This window comes from Cryptomeria japonica, chromosome 3, assembly GCF_030272615.1.
Source record: "Cryptomeria japonica chromosome 3, Sugi_1.0, whole genome shotgun sequence".
Taxonomy (NCBI): Eukaryota; Viridiplantae; Streptophyta; class Pinopsida; order Cupressales; family Cupressaceae; genus Cryptomeria; species Cryptomeria japonica.
Genome location: NC_081407.1, coordinates 559,879,651 through 559,894,109, shown reverse-complemented (window position 1 = coordinate 559,894,109; position 14,459 = coordinate 559,879,651). Strand labels below are relative to the sequence as shown.

General features: G+C 36.0%; 2 protein-coding genes across 2 annotated transcripts; one reads left to right on the top strand and one right to left on the bottom strand.

Annotated features, from left to right (window-relative positions):
* Positions 1-4,229: 4,229 nt before the first annotated feature.
* LOC131874259 (uncharacterized) lies at positions 4,230-6,598 on the bottom strand. Its single transcript, XM_059217547.1, has 2 exons — positions 6,352-6,598; positions 4,230-4,729 (listed from the first exon to the last, which is right to left on the bottom strand). The coding sequence occupies exons 1-2, from the start codon at positions 6,596-6,598 to the stop codon at positions 4,230-4,232; spliced, it is 747 nt and encodes a 248-aa protein (XP_059073530.1).
* A 2,507-nt stretch (positions 6,599-9,105) lies between these two features.
* Positions 9,106-13,460, top strand: LOC131029907 (eukaryotic translation initiation factor 1A). The gene is made up of 2 exons (XM_057960580.2): positions 9,106-9,321; positions 12,740-13,460. Exon 2 carries the CDS (start codon positions 12,771-12,773, stop codon positions 13,203-13,205), a length of 435 nt encoding a protein of 144 aa, XP_057816563.1. The 5' UTR covers positions 9,106-9,321; positions 12,740-12,770; the 3' UTR covers positions 13,206-13,460.
* Positions 13,461-14,459: the final 999 nt, after the last annotated feature.

The following is a 14,459-nucleotide window of genomic DNA, read 5'->3' as shown; positions in this document are numbered from 1 at the left end:
TACCAAAACAACAATTCATCCATCTACGTGGGTTGTGCCATGCCACCTCCAACATTTGAACTTGATGTAGATCACCACCAAACCAAAAATCATTACTGGTTAAGAGAATTCTTTACCGGTCCTTAAACCCTTCTTAAACCCTAGCAAAAATACAACAGAAATCATAAATATGACTTCTGGTAACCAAAACATGATGCAGTTCTAGTCAAGAACATATTACAATGATACAAACTCACATTCCAAACCGCAACACTTCAATCATCACCAATTGCCAAATCTAATCAAAACATTTCCTTGTATACTGGTTAAGGTCCTAATTCCTAGTTTCTTGTTTCTTTACCGGTAAGCTCTTTTCGATAGACCAAAAAGACTAAGATGACAAAATACAACATAGTAAACATCAGTTTCCATCAGTGACAACACAAATAACTTATCAAAGTCATCCAATCATGCGATCTCAATCTCTTCATTACAATGTCATCACAAACAGTCCTTTATTAGTTCAGTCATCATTCTTTATCTGCATCAGTTATGCCAATCATACCAACAAATAGGATCCAAAAAATCTACTTGAATGTCCTTGAGAGTTTGCTTCATCCACAAAACCCATGAGTAACATGTGGCAGCTACAAGCTTCAACCGTTGATAATGAAATGGACTCTTGATTCTTGTTGTGCCATGACACCAATCTATCTCCAAGGAAGAAATCTCCATCATTGGTTCTCTTCCTACCATCTACACATCATGCCTAATCAACATCAGTATAGGCTTGCAAAGTAAAATCTCCTTTCTTTGGATACCATAAGCCATAAGTAAGCGTTCCCTGTAGATACTTGAATATCCTCCTAATTGCGTTGACATGTGATTGCTTAGGGGCTTCTTGGAATCTTGTAACCATGCACACACCTTAAACTATATCAGGCCTTGAAGTTGTAAGATACAATAGACTTCCAATCATGGATCTGTACAAGGTCTGATCCATACTAGGTGATTCATCATCTTTGCTCAACTTGCATCCTGTTACCATGGGGGTGATAACTGGTTTGTTGTCATCCATCTGAAATTTCTTCAACATGTCTTTAGCATACTTGGTTTGAGAAATGAATATGCCTTTGTTCTGTTGTGATATTTGCAAACCAAGAAAATATGACAACTCTCCAAGTATGGACATTTCAAACTTTGATTGCATATGATCAGCAAACTCTTTGCATAGAACATATTTGTTACCTCTAAAGATGATGTCATTTACATATACCACTACTATGATCATGTGGTCTCCATCTACCTTGATATATAAATTGTTGTCAACATTTCCTTTTTTGAAACCTTGCTAATGAAGGTACTTATCCAACCTAGAATACCATGCTCTAGGTGACTACTTTAGACCATATAATGCTTTTTTCAATCTGCAAACAAAGTTCTCATCTTCATGCAGCCGAAAACCCTTAGGTTGCTCTATGTAGACCTCTTTTTCAAGGTTGCCATTCAAAAATGCGTATTTGACATCCATTTGGTATACTTTGTATCCTTTATGAGATGAGAATGCTAAGAACATTCTGATTGCTTCAAGTCTTGCAACTGATGCAAAGGTTTCTTCAAAATGTATGTCCTCTACTTGAGCATATCCCTTACATAATAACCTTGCCTTGTTCCTTATTACCTTGCCTTCTTCATTCATCTTGTTCCTATAGACCCATTTAGTCCCAATGACATTCTTGTCTGTTGGTCTAGGAACCAATTCCCATGTTTTGTTCTTTTCTATCTATTGCAACTCTTCTTCCATCACCTTCATCCACTCTTCACTCTTGTTGGCTTCATCAAATGTCCTGGGTTCCATCTCTGTCATAAGACAAAAATTTACTTGCTCAATGTTCCTAGCTTTCCTTCTAGTTTGCACACCATCATTTTTGTTTCCAATAATTTGATCCTTAAGGTGATTCTTTTGCACATATCTGTTGGGGGCTTTGCTAGGTGTTTCTTCTTCACGTTCACTCTTTGATTGGTCTATTTCTTCAACATATGGTTCTTTAGTCTAAGTAATTGATTTTTTCCTTCCTTTATGTATATCTTCATTTACTTTCACATGTACACTCTCAATTACCTTCTTTAGTCTTTTGTTGAAACACTTGTAGGCCTTGTTGTGAGTAGAGTACCCCAAGAAGATACCTTCATCACTTCTTGAATCAAAACTTCCTAATCCATCTTCATCTCTTTTGATGAAGTACTTGCTACCAAACACCTTGAAATACTTGACTGATGGTTTCCTATTATACCATAGCTCTTAAGGTGTCATTCTGTTGTTCACTCTTAATTGCACTCTATTTAGTGTATACACAGTAGTGTGAACTACCTCTTTCCAATAAACATCGGGTAAATTAGATTCATTCAACATTGTCCTTGCCATATCCTTGACTGTTTTGTTCTTCCTTTCGACAACACCATTTTGTTGTGGTGTTCTAGGAGACAAATATTTTCTTCTGAATCCATGTCTCACAATATTCTTCAAACTCATTTGATGTGAAATCACCTCCATAGTATGATCTTAGACATTTTAGCTTGTAACCACTCTCCTTCTCAACCATTTTCTTGAAGATATTGAATCTCTCAAATGCTTGTGATTTGTCTTGCAAGAAGGTGACCCATGTCATTCTTGAAAAATCATCTATGAGAAGCATGAAGTATCTTTCTCCATTTAAGGCTCTTATTCTTGTAGGCCCACACAAGTTTGTATGCACAAGTTCTAGTGGCCTTGTAGTTGAATACTCTTTAGTTTTGAAGCTTACTTTAGTTTGCTTCCCTCTTTGACACTCATCAAAGAAGGTGCTTTCTAGTTTGACAATCTGAGGTATGTGCCTAACATACTATCTCTTGCTCACTTTAACAAGATTATCAAAATTAATGTGACCTAGTCTTCTATGCCATAGCAAGTTCTCACCAACTTGTACTATCATACATTGGGATTCAAAGCATTTTTTCAAGTTGTATACATTTCCATTTGTCCTTTTTCCTTAATCAACAAGTTTTCCAGTGCTTTCCTTTCTAATTTCACATCCTTTTGAATCAAATGTAAACTTATATCCTTTGTCACACATTTGACTCACTCTTAGAAGATTGTGCTTCAGACCTTCCACATAGTATACATCAATTGCTTTCAGTTTACCATCAATATTGAGAGTACCTTTGCCTTTTATTTTGATTGATGAGTTATCTACAAACCTCACTAAACCACCATTCCAATCTTTTAATTCGATGAATTTATTTTATCACCAGTCATGTGGTTGGAGAAACCACTATCTACTACCCACGAGTTTTTCCTTTCAACATGTAGGGTAGTTTGGACAATTAAACTTGATTCAACTTTGTCCTTTTTTTTTCAACCCAAACTTGTTTTGATTCTTGCTTCTTCTCTACTGTCACATTCTGATATGATTCTGTCTTTGGTTCCAAAGGTGGAATTTTCTTCTTTTGTTTGGACAGGTCTAAGCTTACAATATTTTGCAATGTGGCCCAAGTTTTGACAATGATAGCATTTTACATTTACATTGAATTATGAATTTAAAAATCTATTGTAGGACTGAGATACATTTCTCATACATTCATAACTTCTATGACCATACCCATTACAATGATAACAAATAACATTCATATCCCTCAGAGCAGCAAAATGATTTCTACTTTCAAAAGTAGGAGGATACCTATGCATAAGTTTACAATCAACAATTCTATGACCATATGTATTACATTTATCATAGTAGCCATGGAACTAAGGTACATACCAATCATTAGTGAAGTTATTTTTCATTGGTCTCCTTGGAGCAGCATAACTAAATCTTATTGAGTTCACCCTTCGTGTATCCTTGACTCTTGTGAAACCTCCATCATCCATTTTGGCTTTTCTTTTTGGATCAACATGCTGGTTCCTTGACTGGTTCTTTGTAGCAACAACATATGTCTTCTTCTCATTAGGCTTGCTAACTGTGAAGGTTTGTTTGACTTCACTTTCACTTGAAGAGGTGAAGAGTATCTCTTTGTATGATGAATCTCTACTGTTAGAACATTGTCCAACCTCAAATCCAACACCCTATGTATCTTTGGAGTGCTTTTGCTTGCTCAACATTTTATCCAGAGCATCAGTGCTTCCCTCATACTTGATTCTCACCTTGAGTTCATCTTTGCACTTTTCAAGTTCCTTTCTCAAATTTCACAATTTTTTCCTTCATCTTTTGATATTATTTCTCTTTGTTTTCTAAGTCTGATTTACTCACTTCATACATTCTTTTAGCTTCATCCAACTGAGTGGTCAAGGCAGCAATATTGATGTTTGATTCTTCAATATTCTTGTTTAGTAAGTCATGCTCTTTTATCAAAGACTTCTTGTATTTCTTGTACTCTTTTCTTACTTTTTCAAGTTCTTCAAGAGCACAAACCAATTCTTCTTCAAGGTCAACCACAACATCTGCATCTTCTTCCTCACTGTCATCTATATTTTCAGATTGATCACCGCTATGTTTCTCATTAAGGATCTCTTGCACCATGAAAACACTAGTTTTTTTTTCATCTTCACTGTATTTCTCATCCGATTCACTTTCATCATCAGAGACATCACTATCAATTGAGTAAAGAACCTTCTTCTTTTGAAAATTTCTTCTTCTTGACTTGTAAAACCTTTTACTCTTATCCGTGACATCTTTCACATTGTTATCTTCCTTCTTCTTGTAGGGACACTTAGCTGCAAAATGTCGTATTTTACCACAATCAAAGCATTTGAAAGGTAGCTTTCCTCTATACTTGTCTGATCATTTCTTGAGTTTTCTAACAAAGTTAGCTTCAACAACATCAGAGTCATTTTCATCTTCATTTGTAGCTTATTCTTTTCCTTTCTGTGTGGTATTGAAGGCAACTTCTCTCTTTGAAGGTTCAACACTTATTATTCTCATCTCATAGGCAGACAAAGAGCCAAACAATTCATCCATAGGGAAAGTCTTTAAGTCTTTAGCTTCCTCAATAGGTCAGACTTTTGTATCATACTATGAGGTTAATGATCTCAGAACCTTTTTGACAGTGACTTCATCTTTTACTTCCTCTCCAAGTCCTCTTAGAGAACTCATAGTCTCATCCACTCTTTGCAGATAATCAACTATCTTCTCTTCTTCTTCTTTCATTTTTAGATTTTCAATCCGAGTTCTTAGATTTTGTAGTTTGGCTTCTTTCACTTTGATATCTCCTTCAAATACACTTTGCAGCTTGTCCCAAGTTTCTTTTACTGATGTGTAATGCACGACTTTGACAAACTCTATATCCAACAGACCGCTTAAGATTGCATTCTTAGCTTTAACATTATTCTCATATTCCCTTTTAGCATAAAGGTCGGTAGGAGGAACTTGAGGAATATTGTAACCATTTTTAATTGACATCTAGACATCAAATCCTAGGGAAGATGGGTAGCTTTCCATTCTTCTACTCCAGAAGGCATAGTTGGTGGCATCAAAGATAGGTTCTTTAGAGGAGGATTCATTCCTAGCCATTGTGTTCACTAACTAGAATCTACCCAAGCTAGAGAAAGATTTTACTACAGGGGGAACCTATGCTCTGATACCAATTGAAGAACACAAATAGACACTGAGAGGGGGGAGGGTTGAATCAGTGTATTTCAAAAGTTTAAGTTCAGTGTGCAGATTTTAAGGATGCAATGCAAACATAAACATACATGCAAGAGCACATCACACAACCCCAGATGTATGAGGAAAACCCAATGTGTAAAAATCTCGGTGAGAATAACTGTTGGAGTCTACTGCTCCAACCCATCCTCACAGTGAATAACAATTTATAATATGTTTTAGGGCACCAACCCAAGGAGCACCAACCCCTGATATTTTGAGCACCAACTCAAGGAGCACCAACCCCTAGTTTTATGAGCACCTACTCAAAGGAGCACCTACCCCTGCTCTGAGCACCCACGCAAAGATTTATAGTGATTGTTCAAGTTTACAATACAATGATATAACCTTGTTACAAATGAGTTTTGTAAAACTTACAAATTTCTCATATTATGAGAATGACTCTCTCTACCTATTGAAGGTTTTTCTTCTATTTCTCCTCCTTCCTCTGGTTATCTTCTTCTGCTATTGCATTACTCCTGCCTGAATGTTCTGTTCTTACTCTATTTTCTCTTGGCAGCAACACTTTTTGTACTTCAGCACCACAACACACATCTCTCATTGAATCATATCAGATTACTCTGCCTATAGTCAACTCTCTTTTTTAGCAGGATCTTATTCTCTGTCTACAGAATGATTTCAGATTGGCTGCATATATTAAATGTGTTTCATCTATCTTCAGGTTGATCAGTACATAGATTACTACACTGAGTAATCTCAGTCTGCTCTTCAAGGATACAGTCTGCAATAGATTGGATCTCCCTCCTTGAATCGACCACCTGCATTGAATGATCCTGCTCTATTTTCTTCTTTTTGGTCTCTGTACAGTTCACCTTCTGCACTAGGTTGCTATTTTTAGCAAACTTGATCTGTCCAAAAGATTTGATCCACCCATTGTTGATCATATCGAGCCCATCAACAAACTGCAATAGGTTCGCCATTAATGTGCCCTTCGTCCTCTATCAACCTACTCTGAAACGATCGCCAATAATTTCTATCATCACCGACTTCTGCATATCGAATTTCATTATTGACCACTTGGGGGCCACTTGTCTTCATTTTCTGCATCCACATCACTTGGTCAATGTCGATCAGTTGACACATAAGCCTTTGCATCTATTGGCATGCATCCATGGCATCAAATTTATCATTTAACATTTCTGGTCACACTTGGTTGACTGCCACGTGGATTATTGAGTCTATCGGCTTGCAAACATGGCTGCAAAGTCATTCACAATCTTCAATTTTTTAGCAAAAAGACCATTCATCTTTTCAACAAGTGTTCTCTGATTTGCTCTGTACATGCCACGTCGTCAGGTCAAACGTGGTCAATGCCCAGGTGGAGTATTGAGTTGCTCAGATCCTTTGAACTTCATACTGTGGCTGATCTTCATGTTATGCACCTCACGGGATAAGCTTCAAGAGGCCTTCCTCTTTCTTTGTTAGCCCGCATCTCATTTGCATGGTCTCTCAGCATACGCGAGATACGACTTCTCCCTTTTGTCCTTTGCTTGTCCTTGTCCCGCACTATATTTCTTGACACTATTTCTCCTTGCGGGATAAGCTTTGTCTTCCCTTGACAAGCATCTTCTTGTCCCGTGACCCTTTCCTTATCCTTGCGGAGACGCGCAGGATAAGGAAACCTTTCCTTTATATGCTTATCCTGCAGCAATTTTCTTGCTGTAGCGAACCCTCACGGGATACGGATTTCTTTTGCATTCTTCACTTTACTTTAGTTATCCCGTGCATTCCTTGTACTGCCTTTTACTTCATGTAGGATAAGATATCTCTCCATGGCATGCTTTCACTTGTTAGCCCACACAACATTTAATGTGCATCTTAGCCTCTGAGGGATAAGGGAATCCACAAACTTCCCTTTAGTTTCTTGTCCCGTGCGACATTTGTTGATCACTTTTAACATCGTGGTATAAGATGGAACATCTCTTCGTTTTGACCTCCTTTGACTTTCTTATCCCAAACAACCACCGTTGAACACTTTCGACAACACGGATAAGATATAGCACTGTTTTCTCCACTAAAGTATTAACCCACACGACACGCACATGACCTTTTGCACACTGCGGGATAAGAGGGACCGCCTTGTACATCGAACATAAGTTACCTCGCATGGTCTCTTCCCTGCTCATGAACATAACATGAAACCCATGAAAACATGTGAGCCAAATAACTGTTGGCATGTGGAAATGACTCGGTGACGGTTGTCGACATGACCAATGTGTGAAGATGATGGAACTGGTAGAAACCACGATGAGGAATCAGGTCGAAACCCCTGCAGCATAACACAATGTGTTATGCGCGACTGCTTACGATCTGCTTCTCTATGACCTGCAACCTCTGAACACCCCTTGACATCTACCTGTTTCTCTGCAACCATTTGACATCTTTTTGACATCAATGACAATAATGCCAACATATAATGTATGTAGTTGTGAAGAAATATGGTGAAATACTAATACTTCATGCCTTAATTTGCATCTCTTTCAAAATATGCACATTTAATATCTGAAAACAAAATTTCCTAATCCTATCCCTTTTCTTTCCCTAATCATTTTTTTTCTCTTACAAATCCTTTGAAAGAACCAAAATCTAAAGAGCTATATGAAAAAATCTTAAGAATCAATGATAACTAAACAAGGTTAAATAGATTCTTGTTAGAGAAATCCATGAATTTATAAATTCTTGATCTTTAGTAGATACTTTCAAAAGAATTACTCAACTATAGTTGTTCTTTAAATTTTGTAATCATTAAGAACTACGAATGTAGTGAAGTTAGATCTTGTCATTTAAAGCTCAAGTAAATGAAGATTTGGTAATGTTAAGTTTCATTGTGAAAACAATAAATACAATGAATACTGAGTGAAACTAGTAAGTCAAGACTTGACAATTGAAGCCTTGAGATATTAAACTTTAAGTGAATTTAAAATCTTTCAAGAGAGATAAGATTTGTGTCTATATATGACTAACAACCACATCAACAATACTAAGGCCAAATGCACAAAGGCACCTGGACTAAGCAAATTTGGGCACTACAAAGCTAGGCGCCCACACAAGCATCAAAGGTCTTCCTATATGCATGATTACTTTAGTTTGTGCCCAAAGCTAGGCGCCCACACAAGCATCAAAGGTCTTCCTATATGCATGATTACTTTAGTTTGAGGGATACTCCTCATCAAAACAAAGCAAAGGAATTATGAGACAACTATTTGAAAAAACACAAGAAATGATACAAAAACAATACACAAATGAAATAAATTGTAATAAAAATTTATAGTTTTGATTAATTATTTTATTCATTGTATTCTCCACAACCTCATTATATGTATTTTTTATATTTTAGTTATAATATAAAAAGAACTATTTGGTTAATTAATTAACCGACAACTTTAACAATTTTCTTTTTCACACAAATGAGAGAATAAGAAAATTGGTTACTTTCAAGGTTCAAACTGGACGCCTCTTCTAACATCAATTCCACTCGTTGATAAAATTGGATTATATAGAATCTTAAATTAAGAAAAAGGAAAGGTATCGTCCAACCGTATATATTCAACTGCCTCTGTAGGCGGCAAGCTTAGGAGCATTTGTGGGATGGGAGCTTAGCCAGCAGTCTTCTTTTCCACAAAATCTTTCTGCCTCTTTTCAAGTATGAACTCCTCTTCTGTAATTTCTGAATTTTTTAGAGTGCTAAACATATGTATAGATATGTTTGAGTGATTTATGGTTATTATTGAAAAGATGTTTGTGTGATTTTTATGGTTGCTATCGAAGAGATGTTTTAGTGATTTGTGTATATTGTTGAAGAAAACATGAAATTGCTGCAGGAGCATGTCAATGTTTCTGATTACCAATTTGGGGTTTTCTATTTTCATGCGATTTATTGGTTCATGTTCTTTTAGATCGAAAGAAATTGATTTGTAAAGAGTTTTTCATGCTTTGTTGAAGACTGAGTTAAAGTCTTAAGATCATTGGTACAGAGGGTTTGTGATTATTGTTGCAGAGATCTAAAATTTGGAATGAAGTCGGCGTCATGCTTTTGTCTTTGGATTTCTAATTTGGGTTACACCCATTTTTTTCTCTGGGTTAAATCAGGTGGTTTCGATAGAATTTAGGGGATTTTTTTTTTTGAAACCCTCGTTGAATGAATATTCTCGTTTTTGTAGAGAATTGAAGTGTCAAACGTGTAGGGATTCCTGTTCTGTTCGAGATTTTATTTTCTTGCCTGCATCCTGATTTTGATAGCGTGATATTAGATTTCTATCTCCTTGCTTCCGCCTTGCTATCCTTGCAAATTAGCTCGTTGATGCCGTGGTGGATATCGAGCTCAGTTCTTTTCTAAAAAAAATGTTTCATTATAAGAATCTCAGACGAGCTTAGCAGGATCGTCTGCAACTCCACCATCTTTCTCCTTTCTGGAAAACTTGTTTCATTATAAGAATCTCAAATAACTTTCTTCTCGCTATCTAGTCAATTTTTTTTGCAAATTCCAGGCATCCATATAATTGCTTTTGCTGCAATTTATGACTAGAGCGAATCTCCTTTCAGTTCAATCTTTTGCAGACGATGTATGTTAGCTATCTCAATTTCCTCTTTGTTATTTGTGTAGTGGCCCGGATATTTGATGTAGCCTACTCTCTGTTTTTCCCATTTCAAGAATCTTCTGGAACTTTTGTTATACTTCTCTTCTATCTAATTTTCTTCACCGCTCCTGTACAGGTTGTTTAGCTCAGTCAGGATGTGCCAGCTTTTCTCCATATTTTAGTCTGTATTTTTTTTCTTCTTGAAATATGCTTTTGTTGCACTATAACCAGATCATCAATGGAAGTAGGATCTTTCCCATTCAGCAATTACTTGCAATATTATTTCTCATTTTGGGTTTTTATTTAATTGAGTCCATAATAGCTCCAGACAGGTCTATGATTTGTTTAGTAAGTTTTCCTATTTGGCCACATTGCAACATGTGGCCAAAACATGATTGGTTGATTTCATGGTCCCGACACTTCAAATGCATTTGGGTATTCAGAGATTCTCCTTTCTCTATGTTTTATTGTGTCAAAATTCTTGTCATAACCCCGCCATAAAACCCAAGAGGAAATAATAGAAGAAATAAATAAAAGAGCAGGAGATCGGCGATTTGTTAAGGGATGGTAATTTTAAAACAAGCATCATTTCCCAGCAGCCATGAGTTAGGAAGAGACAGCAATAAAATTGAAGGGACGCCTCTCTATGAAGCGGGACATTCTTAGCAAAAGTTGTGACCGTACACCTCCTCTTGGAATATATAAGGCAGATCTTCACTTGGATAAATGCATCGATCGGTTCACAGAGTTTTAGATATAAATTGCATTCAGAAATAATTTAATAAAGCAGCCATTTATATTTAGCAGAATAATTGGTATGCAATATAATTAAGTCTTCTTATTTAATTTCTTATATAAATCAATAAATTTGTTTATTTTGTTAATTTAACAATCCAGCAAAAGTTAGAACTAATAATCATTCATCAGATTTAATAGAGCAATCTTATTAGAAACGGACAAGGAAACACATCAGAGATGTAGGAGTCGGATCCTACCCATTAAGTAGATGCCCATTGAATTGGTTGCTTGTAGGCCTTCATTGAATTGGTTGCTTGTGGTCCAAGGGGTCAGATTGAGTTGGTTGCTTGTTTGACATTCTTGGGCTTAATTGCGGAGGATAGTCTCCTGGCATCTTATGGTGTATTTCCTTCATATTTTCAAATATGGTTGAAGCCTAAGTCACAGGATACGGCGATTTTCATGGATGAGGTTTGAATTTAATTGAATTTCAAACTTCTATAAAAAAAATCGAATTTAATCGAATTTCCTCTATAAAGCACTGCTATCTGCCTCTAAACACAACTCAGCTGGTCGTGGGTATTCTTTGTATATGCTTTGTATCTATTGGGTCATGGGTGTCTGCAACTGCTGGGTTGCCCTCGGATTTTCTCCAACAAGGGTTGCTATTCTGATAATTTATTAGAAGTATACATATATTTAAAAATAAACAAAATTATAGAAAGCGAATTTTATACGATTTTTTTTTCGAATTTTTCCCTTGTCGAATTTCATCCGAATTTCATGGCTGTCGAATTCGAATTCGAATTCGAACCTTGTGACTTAGGTTGAAGCTATATTGTACATGTTAACAGCAGGAAACTACATTATCTTTGATTTAATGTTAATTAATTGTTTTTGTTCGATTCAACTACTATTATGTAATTTAATGAAAGAGTACTCTTGTGAATAAATTGCATTATTGTTATTATTATTTTTGAACAAATTTCAGGTATATCCCAAAAGGGGACATTACAATCCTGTTTTTGAGGGCAAGCCAGCAAAACTCACCGATTTTGATAGAGTTTTCAACCACACAAGCTTGCTCCAGAACTGTATCTATCTTTACTTTCAAAATCGTTTATTCCAGCAGAATATTTGTTTTCTGCTCTGAAAACATCAGATTCAGCTCCTGCCCATATCAGCCTATCCTACCTAGGGCGAGCTTTGTCGGTGGGAATGCAGTTATTAAGATTTTTCAGAGTCGAAATGAATTTTTTTCCACTGACCTCTTACGAAGTCCACATAATCTAAAATGTGGAAGTCAACGCAGTTTATATTGAAACCCTTGCTGAAGGAATAAATGAGAAGTTTCCAGTGTTGCAACTGTTGCAATTGCTTAGGTCTTTCCTGTTCCTTTAAAAGCTTTTCTTGGGCAGCACATCCTTTTGACTCACTGTATGAAATCAGCTCTTGTACAAGGTGTTAGTATAGTATTTAGCAGCTTTATGTTGAAAGCTTTGGTGAAGGAATAAACGAGAAGTTTCCAATGTTGTGGCTTATGAGATAGGATAGGGATTCCTGCATCTTGAAGGGTGCAATAAATTCATTCTTATAAAGGGTGGACTATAGGAATAATTAATTTAACGGTTTTATGTTTAAATCTCTTCAAAGGATTGAAAAGGAAATATATTTACAATATTGCATGAAATCTATTTGATTTGATTTATGGCCATGTTGAAAGTTGAAACCATTGGATGACTGCAGAAGGTAAGCAAGGGTAGCAGTCAAGAACAGAATGCCGAAGAACAAGGGTAAGGGAGGTAAGAACAGGAAGAGGGGAAAGAACGAGGCTGATGATGAAAAAAGAGAGTTGGTCTTCAAGGAAGATGGTCAAGAGTATGCCCAAGTTCTTCGAATGCTTGGCAATGGTCGCTGTGAGGCCCTCTGCATTGATGGGACCAAACGGCTCTGCCATATCCGTGGCAAGATGCATAAGAAAGTCTGGATTGCAGCTGGTGACATTGTCCTGGTTGGTCTCAGAGATTACCAGGACGACAAGGCTGATGTTATACTGAAGTATATGCCTGATGAAGCTAGGCTTCTCAAGGCCTATGGTGAGTTGCCAGATAATGTTAGGCTTAATGAAGGTATTGCCGGTATGGATGAAGACGAAGAAGGTGGTGGTGATGATTATATCGAATTTGAAGATGAAGATATTGATAAAATCTAATCCATGTTTCCCATTATTGTAACACAGCATAGATGTGTCCTTTATATATGAATTTTCATCGTGTATTGATGATATTGAATTTTAAGATGAAGATATCGATATCGATAAAATCTAATCCATGTTTGCTATTATTGTAACACAGCATAGATGTGTCCTTTATATATGAATTTTCATCGTGTATTGAGATTTTATCAGAAAGTACAGAGTTTACTCTGATATTTAAGATAATTGAGTATTATATTTTGTTTGCTGGTCCTTCCATTGAACTTGAAGATGATAGAAATCCGTAATTATGTTGACAAGTTTTGGAAATTGAAGATATCCATATACTGTTTCTAATGCAACATAAAATAATGCTGCTGTTTATATGCTTACAGTGAGAGGCTAATTCTTAATAATAGACATAGCGTTGGGTACTAATGATTTGTTTTAATGTTTGCGGTTGAAACAAGTGTTTATAGTACTATGGGGGCAATCAGATTAGTTTATTTGCCATTTAATAAAGGCTCTTGTCATTTATGTGACGTATGTATGGTATCTGTTTTGAACAGATTTTTAATAATTACTAGAGAGACTTGCGAGCACCTAATTTAGCTAGGTTACTTAAATTCTAGTGATGTTTTCACAGTCCTTGAAAGAGATTCTGAAGAGATTTTGCTTTCCAAAATTGTGTTCTATCATCGAATGTGATTTGCTTTATGTCCAAGGGGTTATGTATTGGTAAGGTGGTATATTATTACGTTGGTGGTTCTCTGATATGCCCAGTTTTAATGGAGCTCTATCTTTTCAGTCATATTTCTTCGTCATTACTACGTAATTCTTCTGTGACAGATTTGATAGTAGACCTGAAAGTTAAAACAGTCCATTAGATTACAAGATTGTTTTTTGTGAAACGATTGAGAGTTTTTTTTTGTCATCCGTATTTCTTTGATCCATTATTGGAGAATAAGGAACAGATGATGTATCATGGAGTGTAATCTGGAACACCGAGGAAAAAAAAAAAAAATCCCAGTTGTTTCTGTTTTTTTTGGTATGTTTAACAGATTTGGTTATGTTTGATGCTTTTAGTTTTAGTTGATCTGCTTCTAAACCCATTTAAGCTGCACTGTATATATGGTGCCTTAATTTCACAACTCCTTGTTTGCTTCGTGAATATTTTTTCTACCTGAAAATGGCAGTGAAAATTATAGTAGGTATGCATGATTGTGATGAGGACATGGAACAGAAAGTTCTTTATCTAATAGAATATGTAAA

Bases quoted from the DNA above. Each gene is read 5' to 3' on its own strand.
- LOC131874259 (XM_059217547.1), bottom strand. From the start codon at position 6,598: ATGGCGAACCTATTGCAGTTTGTTGATGGGCTCGATATGATCAACAAT. The intron at 4,730-6,351 runs GTACTGATCAAC...GACATTTTGCAG, and splicing joins TACTCAGTGTAGTAATCTAT to CTAAGTGTCCCTACAAGAAG.
- LOC131029907 (XM_057960580.2), top strand. From the start codon at position 12,771: ATGCCGAAGAACAAGGGTAAGGGAGGTAAGAACAGGAAGAGGGGAAAG.